This window comes from Sycon ciliatum, chromosome 12 (genome assembly GCF_964019385.1).
Source record: "Sycon ciliatum chromosome 12, ocSycCili1.1, whole genome shotgun sequence".
NCBI lineage: Eukaryota > Metazoa > Porifera > Calcarea > Leucosolenida > Sycettidae > Sycon > Sycon ciliatum.
The window spans coordinates 4,390,795-4,412,392 of record NC_088654.1 but is presented as its reverse complement, the minus strand read 5'-3'; the positions used below and the strand labels follow the sequence as shown (position 1 = coordinate 4,412,392).

The 21,598-nt window shown below is 45.8% G+C and overlaps 2 protein-coding genes across 2 annotated transcripts; one reads left to right on the top strand and one right to left on the bottom strand.

Annotated features, from left to right (window-relative positions):
- Positions 1–716: 716 nt before the first annotated feature.
- Positions 717–2,040, bottom strand: LOC135827866 (involucrin-like). The gene is made up of 2 exons (XM_065340300.1): positions 1,327–2,040; positions 717–785 (listed from the first exon to the last, which is right to left on the bottom strand). The coding sequence occupies exons 1-2, from the start codon at positions 2,038–2,040 to the stop codon at positions 717–719; spliced, it is 783 nt and encodes a 260-aa protein (XP_065196372.1).
- A 17,268-nt stretch (positions 2,041–19,308) lies between these two features.
- On the top strand, positions 19,309–20,978 carry LOC135828482 (transcription factor SPT20 homolog). The gene has a single exon (XM_065340930.1). The coding sequence runs from the start codon at positions 19,517–19,519 to the stop codon at positions 20,627–20,629; it is 1,113 nt and encodes a 370-aa protein (XP_065197002.1). The 5' UTR covers positions 19,309–19,516; the 3' UTR covers positions 20,630–20,978.
- The last annotated feature ends 620 nt before the right edge of the window (positions 20,979–21,598 follow it).

Below are 21,598 nucleotides of genomic sequence, written 5' to 3'. Positions count from 1 at the left end.
AATTCACCGAAACGTTGGAATAATTATTGTGAAATGAGTTAAACTATTGCAGTGTTAACGGAAGAGAGCGTGTGGGCTCAACAGTCTTAACTACATATGCAAAGTATCTACAAAGGCCTATTTCTACGCCTGTATGATGCCCGGGAATCTCTGATACATATGATTGACGGACCAAGCAGACACAATCACAAAATAAACAGTACCTGGCCCATAAGAACAGAATACTGTAAATCAAGATTCTTCTCCAATATGATAGCAACCAAATTCTTCATAAAAAGCGATGCTGTAGGGCATAACATGTAGAAAACATTTTAAAATGGTGTACAAGATCCTCTCTCGACATTGGTTACCCCGCACATGTAATTGCATGTAATCGCATGTTCCCGCAGTCAAGTGGTGCCAGAACATAAATATGATGAGTTGGCCTTTGAAAACCACAGGACACAGGTGCATCTATCCATGCTAAAGAAGGAACAAAAAAATCTCTCTCCTCCCCCCCACACACATGCGTGCTCGAAGGCGTGCGCACATGAGCACAAATGCACCCATTACTCATGTTCAGCATGAGGAATTGTCGTACAATGTACTTGTAGCTGTGAACGCATATCGTGTCGAGTGTTTAAGTCTGGGTCTTGTGCAGAATAGTACATCAGAATGGAATGACACACAATTGCTTCAAGTAACTTATAATTATTGCATAGAAAGTCAGACGACTCTTACAGATTACCAACAGCCTCGAGAAGATCTGTTGCGCCACTGTTCCTCTTGGACCTGGCAGAGAACTCCTAACGAGGTTTATATAGCAAGACATCACACAGGTAGTACACAGCGTCTGTTTCTAGACAACATACAATCGAGATGTGTGATGGATATGAGAAAAAAGCTATGCAACAATGCAGGAAATTCATACGTGAGTACGTGATATATTCCCGCGCTAGTATATTTTATGTCACTGACCATCATGTAGCAATGGCTGGTGCACAGAACATGTACAATGTTTGTGATTGAGAATTCGAATCTAAGCATTGCCGTCTTTCTGCGTCGTGTATTTCAGCGTCCTGCACTCTACCGTACCACTCTTAGTCCCGCTGTTGGCCATCTGAAGTAGAATCAGTAGTGGCTGTGGTTGTGGAAGTTTACAGCGCCACGTTCTTCCACGTATCACTGTTGGGCCTTTGGCTCCCGCTTTTGGACCTCTGGCTATTGGACATTCTGCTCCCGCTGTTGAACCTCCCGATCTCGCTGTTCTATTTTGTAATTTTCTCGTTTAGGGATTCCCCAAGGGCTTTCCCCCTATAGAGGTGGTTGCCAAACTTGCCATAATACTAAAGCAGCAAAAGGCAGGATGAGCAATAGTGGAGCGTTGGATGGTGAGAAAAAGCAATCTAATCCAGAGCTCCGCGCTGGAACCTGCAGCCACCGCTCTTGCTGGAGTTCCTGCCACTGCAGCCACCCTTCTAAACCCATATCAACCTCATACTCTTCGTTTGCCAGCTCTCGCACGCGTTGTTGGAACTGCAGCTCCAGCTGCTGGTCTGCCAGCCTTAGCATTCGCATTTCCTTCTCCAGCTCCCGCTCCCACTTCAGGGTATCCTTCTCCCTCTCTTCGACATACTCCTCCCTCTCTAGGGCTCCATACCACCGCACATTGGCGTCAACTTCCCGATTAAACATGTCCACCTCCTGGTCATGCTGGTGGACCTGCAGCTCCCAATCCCGCAGTTGGGCTTCTAGTTCCCGCTCCTGATGCAGTATATGCAGCTCACGATCCAACAAACGGACTAAGAGGTCCCGCTTTAGCGTTTGGTAACAGTCCCGTTCTACAGTGTCCCGCTCCTTGATGTGATGCACTTTGCAATGCTGTGACTCACAGATGGGACGGGTTTTAGCTTTTGAGACCAGCTCTTGGTCCTCTTGCCCTTGGCAGTTCGGCTCCTTGGCATTCCGCTCTTCCGCATCCCACTCTTTGGCATCTCGCTCTTGGACATCGCGGTCTTCGGCATCCCGCTCTTTGGAATCCCGCTCTCCAATGCACGACATCTTTATACACTGAAATCTATCTGTCCGTCGAAACAGGAGTTGGGAATGCTTCAATCACAGGTAGACAATGTTCTGACAGTCTGACTGCGTCAACTAATAAAGGGCCTTGATTCAGCCTACTGTGAGACGGATGCCACCATGCGAAGCACGGGTGACAGTGTCATCGCGGAGCAAACAGGCAATTTTTAAGCGAGGAGTTGCACCTTGGAGGGGGGGGGAGGAGGTTATTTAATGGCCATACTGAATGTGATTTAAGCAGCTTGCGGTGTAGACCACAGAGTATGGTCGCTGCTGAAGATCTTGTTGTTGTGGTGCGTCTTGATGATGGATTACTTGTTAGGTATCGTGGTGTGGCCGGTGTTGACAATTTGGCCATTGCTAACCACCAAGCCGCAGTTGGTACGAAAACGTTGCCTTGAAACCAAGTGTAATTTGTCAACTATCTAGACTTGAAACCCCAGTGCTATTTTTAGGGTCACACTCCCCCCATATACAACTCCCTATCACACAATTGCCTGTTCGCAATGCTTCGCAATGCATCGCAAAGACATTGTCATCTCCACTTCTCTTGCCAAAGCCCAACGCTTTCACTGGGACATTCACATCCTCGTGATTGACCTATCAAAGGCATTTGACACTATCAGACGTGACCAACTGATGAGTGTACTAAAGGAAGTCGTGAACGAGGATGGGCTGCGTCTGATACAATACCTACTCTCGGGAACAATGCTCCATGTCCGCCTAGGTAAAACGTCATCACCAACATTTCCGACAACTATTGGCACACCGCAGGGTGACTCCTTGTCACCGGTCCTGTTTACGGTATATCTGGAAGCAGCGTTACGGCAACTGAGAATGGAAGCAGCTCACAGACCCCATGCTGATCTTCACCTGCCGCTTGAGCTAATCTATGCTGACGACACAGATTGTGTGAGCACCAGTCGGCCGTGGCTCTCTCAGTTAGAAGCTACGACGAGTTCTACCCTGGTGCAATGGTCGCTCAACATGAATCATGACAAAACGGAGTACACAGCAATCACTAGACTCAATGATCACAACAAAGAAGAATGGAGATTAACACAAAAACTTGCAAGCCTGATTGGTGATGACGAGGATGTGCTGAGGAGGAAGCAACTGGCGACAGCTGCCTTTCGGGGCCTGTGAAATCTCTGGAAACGAGGCCAGCAGGTCAGCGAAAAGCTTCGCCTACGGCTATACCAAGCCTTCATCATCCCTGTACTGATGTACAACTCTGGTACGTAGGCGCTTACAATGACAGCTCAGGAGCGACTGGACTCCTTCCATCGGCGTCAACTGAGGTCGCTAATAGGCATCAGGTGGCCTCAGACGATATCGAACAACGCACTATACGCCCGATGTGAAAGCCAGCCGATCAGTCACACCATCAAGATGTTGCGATGGAAGCTATTCGGACATGTCCTCCGTCTGTCCGACAGCACACCAGCCGTCCAGGCAATGCTCAGCTACTACACCAGCAAGGACCTCAAGGGCTGGTAAGGACAGCTGAGGACCAGCCTGCCGGGTACACTATCTGCTGACTTGGAGGCAGCAGATGCCGGAAAGCTGAGTAGTCTGGAGGACTTGCGCAGAATCATGAAGATTGGAGCGGATAAGGCCGCGTGGCGAGTTCTGTGTCGACGGTTGACAGAAAAGGATCTGTAAGGGACGGATGACACTGCAATATCTTACTTCTTCTCAACGTACATGTAACGTTGTATGTTTGGATGGTGCCTTTGTTGCTGATCCACCACACCATCACTCAACGCTTTCTACTGCTTTGTTCACCCACCACTGACTTTATACTTCTGCGGCTCCTTTGCGCCTTTTCTTCTGATTTGTGCTGTTTTGGTTCTGATACAGTGATTGTTTGATTTTTTCCCACAGCGTATCATTTGTTATCCTCCTGCCTTCGTTGTCCAGGATAAGCGAGGAAGTGGACCTATCGGTCGACTTCAACGCGAAAATTCACATAATAATAATAATAATCGTAAAATGGCAATAAATAAGATAAATTGTGCACTCATAACACTAGCAAAAATGAAAAAAGTCTTCATTTTTGCTGTTGTTATGAGTGCACAATTTATCTTATTTATTGCCATTTTACGACTATTGTCTCCTCGTCGATTGTTTAAATAATAATAATAATAATGATATTACGATGTAGTGGTTGCGACTTCGGCGATGATTTGTAAGAAAGGGGTTGCTCCCCACACCGGAGCTCGCGCTATTCCGCCGACTTTACTTGTCGGCGAATAGCGCGAGCTCCGGTGTGGGGAGCAACCCCTTTCTTACAAATAATGATATTAACTAATAATAATAAGCGAAGGTCTTTGGTTCGAGTCCTGGTGGTGACAGTGAATTTTTTCTTCAGACTATTCCCGTTTGTCTCTTTCCCTCAAACCAGTTACTATTTTTATGACTTGGGGCTCCCCGCGTGCTAGTTTGTACGTGAAGTGTGTGGGTTACAGTGAGGGCTGCGGCCCACCCGCCTGTGTGGATTCACAGGAAGTGTGAGTTACGAAGTCTGAAGAAAATGTTGAACAGCCTCTGCTGGGATAACGACTACACCATAGCTCAGTGGTTAGAGCATCGCTGGCTACAGAGATACTGACCTGTGCGCCTGTGTGGTACTGACCTGTGCGCTCTGCCGGTTACATTGCACAAGTTTATTTTCAAATACCGGAGTACCATGGCTCAGTTCAGTTTTAATATTCCCGTAGTGAGAGACGCCCCAATAAAACTATTCTCCCCAAAGCCTTGACAACATCCAAATCACTTTTTTATTCAAAACCTCCCTTCTATGGAATTTTCTCCCACCAACATTGACTTCGGAATTTATTTATTTATTTATTCAACATCTCCTGGCCCGTCCGAAGACTGCCAATAAACATGAGAGGTCAGGTGATAGCCAACCACGGCAAGCTAAAAGGGAAAAAAAAGAAAGATGCTGTCAGAGAGAATCTTCTGTCCATGTATTCAAGAAAGAGCTGCACAAACATTCTTGTCAGTTTTCAGGTCTGATCGCATCCTAATAAAATTATTATCATTATTACAGTAAATGATGATCCATTGCAGTACACATTGTATGGTGATAACCCAATTGAGAATAGACCGATCCCCTTATTAATGTCTGGGTTCGAGCAAGGGGGCAACTCCGCAGTCGCGTGGGTCCCGACTTCACACACGCGACCTAACTCGAGGTACCTCGGCTGTGCGTGACTTCTCGCATGCGAAGTGCAGAGCACGCGAAATCTACATGCAGTGCAAGCCTGTCTACAACAAATGTCACAAGGACTTTTGATTTGAGCTGTTTGTTTTTGTTCAGACGGCTTCCTTTTTACGACTTCAGGATGCCTTCTCAGGATCATTGTTGCGTTCCTCACAAACAAGGCATTTCACTCTTTTACTTGTGTGGAGCCACAGCGGCCTGTAGCAAGCGGATCCAGGCTATTCCCCGTGATGAAGGACGTAGTTTTAGGGTCACTCTGAATATTCGAGTTCCAGCGACCATTTCGATCCCGAAATGGAAATCGTTTTGCCCAGCTCTACTAGGGCAGGATGAGTCCAGGAAACCAAACAGCTGTCCTACGAGGTTTGCTTTTCGCAAGAGAGTGGAGTCTGGACCCCCTACTCCCCAGGCTCGCAAAACATTATTTGCTGAGCCTAGTGCACTTCTGTCCTATAATGGAAGTGCAGCATCTTCATCACGAGCTCCCCATGCTAGCAAATCAGTATTTTGCTGAGAGGCAACGTGCAACGGGACTTTGAGTTGGAAAGGAACCTGGCTTAGTGCAGTTGGGTCCTGTAATGGAAGTGCAACATCTACATCAGGAGCTGGCAGCAAGTAGAGCTCGTGTACAGAGTCTCGAGGAGCAGTTGGAAGATGTGAGGACTGGGGTGAAGAAAGCCGAAAAATAGTTGTTTACGTACGATAACATAAAGGAAGACTCTGAGCCACTCCAGTTTCTGACTGGTTTGCCTTCAGGTGTTTGGACCGCTCTGTGGGACTTCCTTGAGCCTAGCCCAGAAAATGTACTGCGCCGCTCCAGATCTGCGAAGACAGAAGCTGAGGGACGGCAGATACAGTTGAAGGTGGCCGTAAATTGCCATTGAGCATATAATGGAGGATCAGCTGCTATTGGCATTGATGTGTCTATGCCTGGGCCGAATGGAACAGAAGCTCGCATGCATATTTGGCACAAGTCAATCACCCGTTTCACGGTATATAACTAGCCGAGCTGGAAAGGTTTCTTGTTCCGCCGTTTGGGCATGATCCTCATCTGAGCGAGCTGGCCAGATGTTCAGTCACCCATGCCATGTACGGCAAGACATTCTGCATTGTGGATGAAACTGTTCTATTTTACCATGCACTTAGGGTTCTCGCACTGGCACGACAAGACCCAACAGATCCTTTGCGCTCTTATTCTCTCCCATGGTAACATTGCTGTTCACAACACCCGGCAGCCAGTCGTTGATGCAACCAAATCAACCAAGTTCTCTTACTCTTTCTTTCAATGCTTAAACCAAAGGTATACCATTATTTGCATCGAATGCAGTGATGATTTCAATACTGTCCACCAGTACAACGCATTACCAGACTGGCATATGATCATGATAATAGATATTCTACGTGGAGATAACGAGAGAGCTTGGAAGCTCAGGGCCCTGCGCTATGCTTTTATGCTTTTTTGCCTAGCTCATCGTACATGTTATAAGAACTGATGGGAATGTTTTTTTCGTTGATTGGCCACATCACTGTATTGCAAAAACGTTTCAATCGGTTTGCTTATGAGTTAGGCAAAAGTATTTGCAGAATTTATTGCGGATTGTTATTTCTCTAATAATCATCTACTTTAGTTTTGCTCCTTCTTTTCTTTTTATCTCCTTATATTGGAAATCAACAAATTTTGGCCGATGAGAAATAGAAACCTCTCTATTAGAGAGGTTAAGATGCACGTTATTTCCGACGTGACGGGCAGTTTCACGTCAAATTTGAAATCGATCGGTATTTTTGCTCTCACATGCATCCATTGCTCAATCATGCATCATTTGCCTATATGACAAACGCTGGCCTGCGATTTACTTTGGCCGGTTGGTACCAAGCGGCGAAATCAGCGAAATTAAATCGCCAGCGAACATTAGTTGATTTTAATACAGTGATCGGATTTTCTGGCCTTTTTGTAGTAATACATGTGCATTGACCTGTTGAGCCAGTGACGACGCCGAATGCATGGTTGCCTGTGGAGCACATCACATAACTTTACAGTCTCCTAAAATACGTATCCTGTCCGACGGCAAAAGAGGCTGCAGATTTAGTTTTTCTGCGCGTCGACGGGATGTCTGCGACGCGAAAGTTCAGCTCGCGTTATTTGGCTCGCACGTCGAAAAATCAACGCGAGTGACCTGCTGCTCACGTCGAAATTTGGACATTACATAAATTTACAGTCTCCTATATAAAACGTATCCTGTTCGACGGCAAAAGAGGCTGCAGATTTAGTTTTTCTGCGCGTCGACGGGATGTCTGTCCTGACGTTTACTGGGACCGGCGCTGACTCTGCCGATCACGGACGTTCTGGACTCGACGAGATGTCTGTCCTGACGTTTCCTGGGATCGGCTTAGACTCTGCCGATCACGGGCGTTCTGGACTCAAAGGGATGTCTGTCCTGACGTTGCCTGGTACCGCCGGACTCTACCGATCACGGGCGTTCTGGAGTCGACGGGATCTCTCTTCCGACGTTTCCTGTGACCGGCAGTAGGGAGGTTCTGCTATACGTGAAACGTAGAGAAATCACGTAGAGAGCAGGTGTCTGGGTTAGAGTCTACGGCTTCGCGTGTTTTGGCTCCAGATTTCTACGCGGAGATGGGGTTCTCTACGTTGCGGCACACGCAGAGAAAATGCGTACGGATTTGCTGGGTATCGATCAACTGCATGCAGAAAACTGCCAAATATGGAAGGGGAAATTCCAAGTACACATGCCACGTGACTTCTCTAGGTGAAACGTAGAGCAGAACAGCATTTCTTTACGTTACGGGAACGCGAAGAAAGTTCGCGTGATTCTTTTCGTCGCGTTCCCAAAACGTAGAGCAGAACCTCCCTACTGAATCGCTCGTTCACGCTTATTTTGGAGACGACGGGATCTCTCTTCCAAAGTATGTTTATGCTGACGCATCCTATCACCTAATCGGCGTCTATTCTAATTTAATTTCCTCTTCGTCTCCCTATTTCTTTCCAAATCTCCCTCTACATCAGGGAGTCGTATACATAATACAACGAATATTGGTACGGTACGGGACAGATACAGGAGCCCGCAAATATTGTGGACAGCTGTTATGTACAATCCTGTAGAGCCTTTGTAGTCACAGATACGGGACAGATATGGGACAGATACGGGATAGCTCCAGCCGTGACACAAACAAACAAACACCAAATTAAAGCTGTGTGGACCCTGGCTAGCGCCAGACGTTACTGAAGTAACGGCTTCTGCATAGCTACGGGAATATTTTTAATATACATGTAGCTATGAATAGGATGAAGGCCGCAGACATCACGCAACTACGTTACTTGTTTGACATGTATTACTGTGTATTTTATACAGAAATAATAATGAAAAACCAGAATCGATTTTCTTGTTCCTATCATCAGTGGCAAAAATACGGAACTAAAGGATACAACCAAAGAAACTGAAGTTAAGTACTCTAAATTGAGAGGTCTTAGAAACAGCATCAAGATACAAGTGAAATAAAACCACTAGAGGAAACGCAAAAAGGTAACAAGATTACGTAACCAAAGGTAAGAAGGCACTGAACGAAGTGTAAACCTACGAATACAACTTCAGTGCAACAACGTGCTCCTCTAGCTCTTCACGCTCAACAAATACCACACACTGTTCACCATTTTTTTGAATGGTCCCTCTGGGTTGGGTAGCCGTTCGACTTGACAAATCACCACTGCTATCGTCACCTCATAGCAGTCGCTTCCACCAGTGGCTTTTCCTGTCTTTGTAAGGTGTCCGAGAATGGCTGCTGTTGTCACGACAGGCAAATCCGAAGTACTTTATTGGCTGATGCCCAACCAGACCGTTGGAAAATCGATTTTCCACTTCAGGGCTGCTGATCGCGATAGTGACTTGGCAGCACCACGGTTACCTTCATAGAAGATGGCTCTGGAGAGGAAAAGGCAGACCAGAAAAGGTTACTAAAGTCTTCAGCATCGATCAAAAGGAAAAAGGAATACGGTGTAGCCTAGGCACAACAATAAATCTCACAACACGATTCGCGATTCGAAAAACAAAAAAAACTCACCTCTGGAGTAATTCCTGTTTGTGGCCCGAGATCGTTCCCTCCTGCGCCTTCAAACATCCTGCAGCTGCATCGCAGTCTATGTCTCTTTCGGAGACTCTGCTACTACCAGCAGGAGGTTCAGCACCAATCGAAGCCATCGTAAACCACGTCTTGAGCTTATCAGAAGACATTCCAAAACAAACCTGAAAACACACTGTCAAAGATGCTGTCACGTTCAAAAACTAGCTCGATCGCGAGAGAGGTTGCCCCCGTACTCGAACCCAGTATAATAAGGGGATCGGTCTATTGAGAACACCTGTAACTTGAGGAAAATTGGCCTCAGTCTCTTGGTTCGACTGTAGTAAGGGTCCTCAATTCATCTTTTCACTCCCTTAGTATTGACTCCCAAATATTTTGCTATACTTTTAATGAGTCAAATATTCCTGCATATTTCATTAGATACGTAATGTGAAATGTACAATTATACCGCCAATAAAAGTGGACGGGACAATGTCTTCGCGAAGCATTGCAAGCTGGCAATTGATAGGGAGTTGAAAATCGGGGTAGTATGACCCTAAAAATCGCACTCGGGTTTCAAGTCTTGGTACTTGAAAAATAACACTTGGTTTCATGGCAAACGTTTGATACCAACTGTGACGTGGTCTTTAGCAGCGATGGCCAAACTGTCAACACCAGCCACAACACAATGCCTAACAAGTAATCCATCAACAAGACGCACCATAACAACAAGATCTTCAGCAGAGAACATACTCTGCGGCTTACGCCTCAAACTGCTTACATCACATTCAGTATGGTCGCACCCCTCCCCACCTGACAAACGCATATTTGCTCCACAATGATATTGTCACGCGTACTTCTCTTGGTGGTACCCATCTCACATTAGGCTTAATCAAGGCCCTTTATTAGTTGAGCAGGTCAAACTGTAAGAACATTGTCTACAGTCCTAACTCCTGTCTCGACGCAGTGTTGAATTTCATTGTATAAAGATGTCGTCCATTGGAGAGCGGGATTCCAAAGAGCGGGACGCCGAAGACCGCAATGTCGAAGTGCGGAATACAAACTGGGAAGCGGAAGAGCGGGATGCCCAGGAGCCGAACTGCCAAGAGCAGGACGCCCAAGAGCTGTTCTCAAAAGCCGAAAACTGTCCACTCTTTGATTCCCAGCAATGTAAAGTGCATCACAACAAGGAGCGGGACATTACAGAACCGGACTGTTACGAAACGCAACGGCGGGATCTCTTAGTCCGATTGGAGGATCGTGAGCTGCAGCTAATACAGCGGCAGCGGGAACTGCAGGACAAACAACGAGAATGGGAGCTTTTCCCACAAAGTGACCGGGAGCTGGAACATCAAAAGTTTGAGACGAAAATCCAAGAGCTTGAGATAGAAGTCGAAGAGCGGGAGAACAAAGTCGAACAGCGGAATAGGTTGGCCCATTATTGGAATCTAGAAATCGAGGTGAAACTGCGAGACCAACAGCTGGAAGTCCAACAGCGTGTGCTGCAGATTCAACAACGCGAGAGGGACCTGCAGGTCAAAGAAAGGGAGCTGCATGATGCGTGGCGGAAGGGGGATGTCCAACAGCAAGAGCGGGAGCTGGAGGTTCCAACGCAGAGCTCTGGATTTGATTACTTCTCTTTGCCTTCCATTGCTCCACTATTGCTCTTCACGGCTTTTACAGCGTTAGTATTATGGGACGTTTGGCAACCACCTCTATAGGCGAAAGCCCTTGGGGAATCCATAAAATAAGAGAACGGGAGGTCCAAAAGCGGGAACAGAAGGTCCAATAGCCGGAGGTTCAAGAGCAGGAACAGAAGGTCCAATAGCCGGAGGTCCAAAAGCGGGAGCGGAAGGTCCAACAGTGATACGTGGAAGAACGTAGCGCTGTAAAACTGCCACAACCACAGCCACTACTGATTCTACATCAGATGGCGACACCGGAAGTCGGACTAATAGTGGTAGAGCCCGAGTGCAGGACGCTGAAATGCAGGACAGAGAAAGACGGCAATGCTTAGATTCTAATTCTCAATCATTACATTCTGCATGTTATGCCGGCCAACCATTGCTACATGATGGTCAGTGACATAAAAATACTAGCGCGGAAATATGTCACGTACTCACGTATGACTTTCCAGCATTGTTGCATAGCGTTTTTCTCATATCCATCACACATCGTATTTTTTGTTGTCTAGATTCGAATGCCATGTACTTCCTTTGTCATGTCTTGCTATATCAACCTCGCTTAGAATTATCTGCCAGGTCCAAGAGGAACAATGGCACAACAGATCTCCACGAGGCTGTTGTTAGTCTGTAATGGTTGTCTGACTTGCTATGTAATATACCGTTATACGTAGTTGTGTGTCATTCCATTCTGGTGTACTATTCTGCACAAGACCCAGACTTAAACACTCGACTAGATATGCTTTCACAACTGCATGTACGTTGTACGACAATTCCTCATGCTGAACATGGGTAATGGTGCTTTTTTTTTCATGTGCGCACGCCTTCGTGCATGCATATGTGTCGGGGGGGGGGCGTGTTCCTTCTTTAGCACGGATACATCTACCTATGTCCTTTGGTTTTCAAAGGCCAACTCGTCGTACGGTCTGGCGCCATTTAACTGCGGGAACATGCGATTACATAGAATTACATGTGTTCGGGTGTCCAGTGTCGGGAGAGGGTATTTTACACTATTATTGTTTTCTACAACGTACATGTTGTCCCCTATAGCATCCCTTTTTATGAAGAATTTGGTTGCTATCATATTGGAGAGGAATCTTGATTTACAGTATTGTTATGTTATGATGGGCCAGCTCCTGTTCATATTGTGACTGTGCCTGTTTCGTTCGTCAATCATATGTATGGGAGAATCCAGGGCATCACACAGGGGTAGAAATAGGACTTTGTAAATACAATTGTATTATTATGTTCGAAACTTGGGTATTGAGCCAATAATAAATGTAGAAAAGAAAAAGGACATATGAAAACGAGTTAAGAGTAACTCTCCACCACTGTTACTTTCTGACTGCATACAAGTAGTATCTAGTTATAGTGGTGGAAAGTTACTCTTAACTCGTTTCCATATGTCCTTTTTCTTTTCTACATGACTGTATTATTATGTAGTTGTCGTTCTTCCCCAGTACGGTAATACTGTTTTTGGCTCTATTGTTTTTCTCATTTGTTTCCTTTTTTTTCTTCCAATTGATTTTAACTCCGATAATGAGCCAGTAATAAAATGTACTTCCTCCGCGTCATCGAAATTGTCGCAGTTTGACTTTTGATATAAAACGGGGTATTTACTCACCAGCACTCGTACCAGAGGCAGGGAATGGGATATAGGCGATAGTCATCAGTATAGGGTGACGGTAAAGTTCTATTTTCTGTTATTGGTACCTGGAATTTTTGAACTAGACGCAATTTCTTCGCTGATGTCGCTGCGATGGTAATTTCAACTCGCGGAGATCAGTCAGGCGTTGCAGCCTGCACATTTCTCGTGCTTATGGCCATTTACTCAAGCCTCATCACTGTTTGACCTTAGCTGGGGTGAGAATGACACAGCTTCGTGGAACTAGTGACAGCGCTTGGAGAAACATCGAGGGGTCAGCAAACTAAATGCCAGCAACAGCGAAAAAATGGTCGCTCTGGCTGAGACACTCAGTACGACTCGTACATGATTGTACCTGCAAGAGCCGTGTAGACTCTACACGTAGTGCTAGTGATGCACGCGCAGGTGCCGTACCATGGTATACCAGTGATGCTGAAAACAGGGCGCGCTGGACGCGATAGTACACTTACCTGAGCTGCATGAGCTTTGACCAAACAGCTAAAATAAATGGGCATGCCACGGCTAAAAAAAAGTTCATTTCAAGATCGAGGTGATTCCGCCGACGGTAATCAACCTACCTCGCAACGATCGTGTATTCTTACTAGGCTTCGTTGGTGGTGAAGTAGAAATCATCCAGAGCTAGCAGACGACAAGCATAGCAGCTCTTGTCCTGTGGAGAAAGTCAAAGCGTTTGAGATGAGGCGCGACCAACTTTCAACCTTCCTTGAAATATTTCGGAACAATATTTTTGCGTCCATTGACATCAGCGACGACGAGGACTTCATCTCAGCATGAAAACTCTCAGTCGAACTGTCCTGGAACGTTACTCTAGTCTTCAGACTATCATACTGTGTAATAAGTTTTGAATGGCTTAGCTTATGGAGTTGTCAGTAACAAGTGACAAGTCACTAGTCAAACTGCGACAATTTCGATGACGCGGAGGAAGTAGTGTAAAATATTAGAAGAAGAAAACGAATGGAAACGGGTTGTGAAGCAACTATCCACGAGTGTAATAATTGATTTCCCTTTTCTTTTGTGCTCCAATTGATTAACTAGTAAAATTGATTTTTATACTCCGAAGAAGTTTACTCAATTCATACATGAGTTAGTTTGATGATATTTGCAGTTCACTTTTCCCATGGAAGAGGCTTTACAGGTATGAGCTTGTACATGTGTAAGTATTTGATCCATAACCCAGCGGTGGGTGACAATGAAAGTCACCTGGTGCAACTCAGCGCTTTTCACAAGAAAATGGTCAAGCCCGAGCTGCTAGGTGAGGTGATTATACGGCTGGACGAAGTGACGGAGCTCGCAATACCCCTATATGGCAGTCTGCCACTGAAGATCTATAACTTACAGTTGTTCGAGATCGCTAAATAGCTGCCATTCTTCCCCAGTACGGTAGTTTTGTTGTTGGCTCTTTTCCCCACAGGTAATATTTTTTATACAAAAGAGAAAGACCAATAAACTACAAGTTACGCTATACTGTCCACTAACACCACCAGTTAATAAACAATCAGCTCATGCGATAACATTGCACGACAGTGACTGAATCTATGGTCTAATGAAAACCTACTGTCAAATTTTCCGGCTAGGTCATTCTTACTGGACGGTTTTCGGGATTTCCCCGGTGTGAGCAGCCGTCGTGCGTTCTCTCAGAAATGAAGATGGTAATGCACGTATATTATTCCAAATATCCTTCTATCACTTGAGTCGTGATGCTGGTTGATGAGCAATGCTGGCTATCACTTGTCGGATAATGCCGTGGTTGGCTCCCACCCGACTTCTCATACATATTGGCAGTCCAATTACGACGAGCCAGGATATGTTGAATAAATATAATAAAATATAATGCCTGTAGAAATATTGGCAGATTTTTTTACATTTTTATCAGTGCAATTAGGAGTATAATCGATGCAGACATGGCCAGACAACAGCGAGTTCATGGAATTTTTAAGGATTTTTATGTTATTCAAAATCGATTTTCGTGTTCCGCTCATCAGTGAATAGTATCGGAACTGAAACCAAAATGAAACCAATATCTTCACCCATAGACCCAGAAGAAGCACAGCAAACTATTCACTTGAAATTTAGGCACGGAATGGACTTGGCCCACGCAAAATGGTCAATGGAAATGGGTGTGCAGTAGCAGAGAACCCAGCAACGGTGACGCGGAGCAGCGGTCAAACGACTTGTGATGTTGGTGGAGATGATGGAGCCATGTTGGAGGCTGATGAGGAGTGCAGTGAGACTGAGCATCAAACGGATGATGAGGAAGTGACGGATGATGATGATGGTGGTGATGAGGACGATGATGATGAAGATGAGACGGAGGACGAGGATATGGCGGAGGAGGTCGAAGGAAAGGAGCGGGATGAGACGGAAGAGAGCGACGTGAGCAAAAAGTCAGCTGTATTTTGTCACTTGTTATCACGTCCAGATTGTCTTAGTGTGTACGATGATTCTCACCTTTCTGTTTTGTGCCGTGCAAGTTTTGTTAAGCAGTTGAAGGTTCTGGAAGCTGTATGTATTCGTGTGCATAATCCTGTTCTTTGTAAACAAAAGAAGCACGTAGTCGCGCTAAAGTTGTTCTCGTAGCTGGTTATCAGATGTAAATGTTGTGTCATGTTGCACTGTATCACCTCTTGCTTTGTGGCTGCACTCAGTTATATACGATAGCACTATGTTTGACACCTATTATGTAATGCTGTAGCACTTCCTTTGTTGTTCACACTTTTAATTAATTATGCTGTTATTAATGTTCTATTTTTGTACACAGTACCCTCAGTTCCGATACTATTCACTGATGAGCGGAACACGAAAATCGATTTTGAATAACATAAAAATCCTTAAAAATTCCATGAACTCGTTGTTGTCTGGCCATGTCTGCATCGATTATACTCCTAATTGCACTAATAAAATTGCTTTCTCCACGCCGACTCTTTTTTACATTTCCTGTCACATGAATATTTCATGCATGTTTGGTATAACATGAAGAAACGGAAGATCGAAAAGCCGTGTTTTCACTCTAGCCCGGTCGAGAGATCATGGCGAGGAATGTAGCGAGTCATTGTTTTCAGGTGCTCGTCTGCCTTCATGGTACTCATATTCACCACTGACCAGGCTGCTTCTCCAGCCTTTGCACCCTGTTCTCCTTTCATCCTTTGATTGATCCCATGTTTCACGAAATTTACCTATTGTTTGACTGCGAATGTCTTTCTTTTCTACTCATTTTTGGAAAGCCACTACGATGGTGAGTGTGATCGCTCTCTCACACTATTACCCCTTGTACGGAACACATCACGTTGATACTGAAAAGCACTAGGGCTTTTGAGATTTTGAAACACTCCACCACTTCACATTGCACATTGTATTGCACTGAAATGCCTCATTTCTCGTTGGCTGAAGTAGGAAAGAAACGAGAAATTTTTCTTTTTTCTACAACTAAAGTTGTGTGGAATGTTACTTTGCGTTCTTGAATCGCGGTTTGACCGTATTGATCAATGATCTTGCCCGTATCGTCATCGACATGCATGGTTTTATTTTGTCTTTCCTTTTTGCATGACGTAACAATTGTTGCTCGCAAATGCGAGTTAGTAGAAGCATGCGCTCTGCCTGCGGCATTCTCTTTCTTCTTGCGTTGCAAGTGTAGTGCTTTTGCTGCTGCCCCCGCAGAGGCTGTTTGTTGTTGCTGTGTGCGTGTGTGTGTGTATGTGGGTGCGGGGGTGCATGCGGGTGAGGTGTATTAGGAGTGGGAGCATGTATGGTGTGGCTGCACACAAAGGTAAGGAAGAGAGTAAACAAAGAATGAGTTTTCCTGTAAATGAAAATGTCCTCCTTTTCGCGAAGGAATCTAGACAACATGTCACAGTACTCGATACCTGTAGAAACTCGTGATAACAAGATGGTCAGTGAATTGTTCTGTTCAGCCTGACCTCTATGTTCATGCCGAGTAATGCATTCATACGTAGACAATTATTTTTCTTATACTATTGTGAATTTTCCACTGAAGTCAAACCCGTCCTTGCGTTCACCTGGGGAAACGGATACTAGTACTCTTGCGTGCCCACAGTGCTATGTAGCACAGACCTCAACCTGAAAACAATTTTATTTATTTATTTTTATTTAAAACTCGGATGTTGAACCATAAATATATGTAGAAGAGAAAAGGACATATGAATACGAGTTAAGAGTAACTCTCCATCACTGTAACATGATACTATATACAGTCAGAAAGTGCAATAACTAGGCCCAAAACTGACAGAGTACTGAGACATTCGACATCCTGACACCTACTCTTAACTCGCATCCATATGTTCTTTTCTCTTCTATACTTTTATTTAACTTTTGTTTTCTGGTGCCGAACGTAATTCCACAGAATTTGTAGTGCATTCGTGTAGATTTACACCTACTTATAATAATACAATCAAAAAGAGAAAATGACTACCTGAAGAAGGCCATTGGCCGAAACGTTGTATATAATGGAATGGAGCTCTTGAACAGCCTGGAACCTCTCTGTTATATATAATGGAATGGTTCGGAAATTTGTGGAATGGGTGAGTTCACCCAATTGAATCTACTATGAAACTGCAGAAAGCCTCCAAACTTCTTCTAAAAAACAGACAAAAAGAGAAGAGAAAAAGAAAAAGGCCCCACCCTGTCCTGCCAGTTATGGGTACTCACGGGAGTCGCCATGGCAAAAAATAACAATTGTAATTCCAAATATACAAATAATCTACGTGGAGATAAAAGTTTAATAATAGCTATGAAAAGTATGAATGCCGCAGACATCACCACGCAACATGACAATTTGTTCAAGGTTTGGTTTTGTGTGTTTCCAAAATCGATTTTCACGTTCCGATCATCAGTGGAAATACGGAACTAAAGAGATCAAGGGAAAACAAAGGTTAAAAATCCAAAGAAGTGTGACACATGACGGGTAACTTGTGGTAAGTATTACAAAAAGTGAGAACTAAAATAAAGAGTAAGTGTGACAAATGGGCATGAACAGTGCAGAAACAACTCATGAACACGGGGTGCAAACTCACGAAAATAACCGAAGTGCTAAAACATGTTCTTTTTGCTTACACAAATCGGGCTTATGCGTACGAATACAAACAGTTTCAAGGACCTTCAACTGCTGGACATAACGGGCACCACACAGTACAGAGAAGTGGGAATCATCATACACACTCAAACAATCGGGACGAGATAACAAATGCAAGTACAGAGCTGACTTCTTACGAAATTCACCCTCATCAGCTCCGCGCGAACATATCTAACTCCTATTTACTGCCCTAACGTGAAGCCGTACCTGGACGAAGGGAAAGAGCGAAAAGGCAAAAAAATATAATAAAGCCTTTGGTTACGTTATCTTGTTACCTTTTTGCGTTTCCTCTAGTGGTTTTATTGCACTTGCATCTTGTTGTTATTTCTAACACCTTTCTATTTACAGTACTTAACTTCAGTTTCTTTGGTTGTATCCTTAGTTCCGTATTTTCCCACTGATGATAGGAACAAGAAATCGATCATGGGTTTTCAATAATATTTTTGTTATAAAATACACAGTAAATACATGTCAAACAAGTAAAGTAGTTGCGTGATGTCTGCGGCCTTCATCCTATTCATAGCTATATTAAAATTATTATCTCCACGTAGATTATTTGAATCAAAATAAAGGTTCTGATATCCTGCAAGCGGTATCAAATAATGAGTGCCGGCTGGGAAAAGCCACATAAACATGAGGTCAACCGGATGACGGTGAGTTTCCGGCATACATATTGCCCTCCTGCTCCACCTGCGCACACCTGATATGGTGGTGTGCTGGGCTGTCTGGGCCCCAGAAGCCTCCCTGATAAAACAATGCGACACAATATTGTGGAAAGGTCACAACAATAAGAGACAAGATCAAAAGGAAAGCTTTACAATAATTGTAATAATAAAACGTAGCTTGTAAAATGTAAGGAGTCACTGAGTACAGTTATTCAATGTCCATATCCAGTATTTATAATAAAGCCTCACTGATGCCCTAAGGGTCGAAGCATCTGTACCACTTAGGTGATCCAAAAGCAAAATGCAGCCTTGCCGGTCGCCCGGCGGCCTGCGCATAAGCGACCAGCCTGAGGCTGACCCTGCCGTATTGAGCTCTTCTAAACGCTGCTATACGGTAGATAGTGCACTGGGCTGCCAAATACGCGACTGGCTCGAGGACAATCCCATGCTGCATAGTAGTTCGCACAGCTCAGGTCGTACTTCGTAGCGGTGTGAGCTGGGCGCGCTGAGGGTTGATGATAACTACAGTTTCAACCTCCGGAAACTTCCATATTGTGGGGTAGGGAGTTGATTACGGCCTCTAATTTAGTGTTGGGACTTCAAGTCTTGGTAGATTTGATGGCGACATTTTCACAGCAACCTCGACCACTTGTTTAGAGATGTCAAAAGTGTCAAATACACCTACATCACAATGTCTAACAAGCGGTACATGATCACTGCGACGCATAACACCAATATGATCAGCAGAGCACAAACGCTATGGCCTACACCTCAAGCTGCATCATGTGACCATACACCTCCCCACTTCTCCCCCAGGTGCAAATCCAAAACAGTCAACTGCCTGTTTGGTGAGTGAAGGGACGATCACCTTCACTTCTCTTGCTGCTATTCATCTCACATTAAGATGAGTGAATGCCCTCTATTAGTTGAATGGGCCACATTTGAAGAACATTGTCGACTGGTGAACACTTCAGTTAGAATGAAACTCTTGCAGAAACTGAACATAACCCACTCACTGAAGTTTCATTTTGTTCGTTAGGATTCTGCTTTGTAGAGATGTCGTCCATCGGAGATCGGGAAGCCGTAGAGCAGGATTTCGGCGAGCCGGACGACCAACAGCCGGACGACCAACACCAGGATGATCAAAAGCCAAACAGCCAAGAGGTGGAACTCAAAGCCGAAAACCAGCCATGCTGTGATTCCCAAGAACAGCATGGTAAAGAGCATCACGTTCAAAATCGGGCCAGCCAACAGCCAGATGCCGAACAGCCGGACGCCCAACAGCTGAATACTCGGTGGAGGGACGCTCAAGCTCCACAGCGGGCACCCTCGGATTTACAAACGCAACACAACGTGAAGAGTGACACCCAAGAGAGGCACGCTCCCAAGCTGGGTGGCCGAGAGAGGAACCTCCCGCCATGGGACAGCCACTCACTCTCCCCAAGGCCATTCGGCCTAGACCGGGACACCCCAGAGGATCTAACCCAAGAACCGGACACCCGCGAACGAGAACCACTATGCAAGCAGTTTGCCCAAATGCAGCTCGACCAAGCACGGCACCCCGAAGAGAGGCTCGCCGCTGACCGAGAGTCAGTTGACAGAGAGGGGGTCCGCATAAGACGTCTCCCAGGGGATCGACAGCCCCGAGCGCAACGTTTTCCATACCAACCTGCACAGGAGCCGGGAGTTGTCCAAACCGACCGACGGCAAGGATGTGATCCTCAACTGCGGCAACGCCAAAAGGTGGAGCGGGACATCCAATTTCAAGAGGCGGCAATCGGGCTATCGCGGGCAATGGGGTTAGATCGACAGATCCAGCAGTATGAGCAGCAGCTCCAACAGAGGAAGGAGCTCAACGAACTGCAAAGACGGCATGTCCCACAGCAGGATGTCCTACAGGAGGATGTCCAACAGCGAGGCGTCCATCAGCGGAATGTCCAACAGCGGGAGCGGATCGTCAAACAGAGAGAGATTGCCGTCGAAAAGTGGCAGATGAAGGTTCATCAGCGAGAGCGGATCGTCGAACGACGAGAGAGTACGGTTGAGTTGCGGGAGGGGATGGTCGAACAGCGGGAGAAAGCCCTCCAGGACCAGGAGGTGATGCGCCTACGGAAGGAGCAAGAGGAGAGCTCCAAGAGCGAGTCGAGTAAAACACAAGGACCGGAATAAGAATTTACTGAAAAAATTGGTCCGTTTGTTCTACTTTCTTTGACATGCAGGCCCAAAAATCACGTCACACATAACTTTATAATGTCATGTACTCAAGTATGAATTTCCAGCAATGTTTAATAACGTTTTACACATTCTACCCCCCCCCCTCGTCTCAATTGTTTTGTTCCTTTGTTGTCCAGACACGAAAGCCGTGTACTTCTTGTGTGACGTGTTGCCTTCGGAAACACGCTCGGAATCCTCTGCCAAGTCCGAGACGAACTGTAAGGGTCGTCTGAACAACTACATGTACGACAATGTGTCATGCAAAACATGTGTACTGGTGCTGCGTTTGGGTGCATGGTTGCATTATGCATGTGTGGGCGTGTGTGTTTTTCGTTAAGGGGGGGGGGACATTTCTTCATTCTTCTTTTCCACTCGTACCAGTGTTTTTCCTAGGCACACTCATCCTATGTTCTGACATATTTGGACGGCATGTGCCTGACCGCATGTGCACACCAGCAGCAGCAAGAGCACCAGCAGCAGCAAGAGCAGCCGCCACAACAAGAACAACAACAGCACCAGCAGCAGCACCAGCAGTCGCCGCAGTAGCACCAGTAGTCACCGCAGCAGCACCAGCAGTCGCTGCAGCAGCAGTAGCACCAGTAGTCACCGCAGCAGCACCAGCAGTCGCCGCAGCAGCAGTAGCGACAGTAGCACCAACCAGCTGGAAGCACAGCAGCATGATCAAGAGCAACAGCAACTTGGGATTGCCGCCACGATAAATGATTTCCTGAGCGCGAGTCGTGGCCTGTCCGCTGCCGCTGCCGGCACACCTGTAACCACGCCACACAGCCACAAACGTTCTTCTGCCGAGCGGTCACCTGATTCGCTGTCGCATGATGCGAAGCGTCCTGCCCAGCCTGGTGCGCAGCCACCCCGGCAGGATAACCAATCCTCACAATGATGGCTCCAACACGTGCACGGCAA

Excerpts from the sequence above, each read along its gene's own strand:
- LOC135827866 (XM_065340300.1), bottom strand. The coding sequence starts at position 2,040 with ATGTCGTGCATTGGAGAGCGGGATTCCAAAGAGCGGGATGCCGAAGAC. Across the intron at positions 786-1,326 it reads TCCTGCCTTTTGCTGCTTTA|GAGTTCTCTGCCAGGTCCAA; the intron begins GTATTATGGCAA and ends AAACCTCGTTAG.
- LOC135828482 (XM_065340930.1), top strand. The coding sequence starts at position 19,517 with ATGTCGTCCATCGGAGATCGGGAAGCCGTAGAGCAGGATTTCGGCGAG.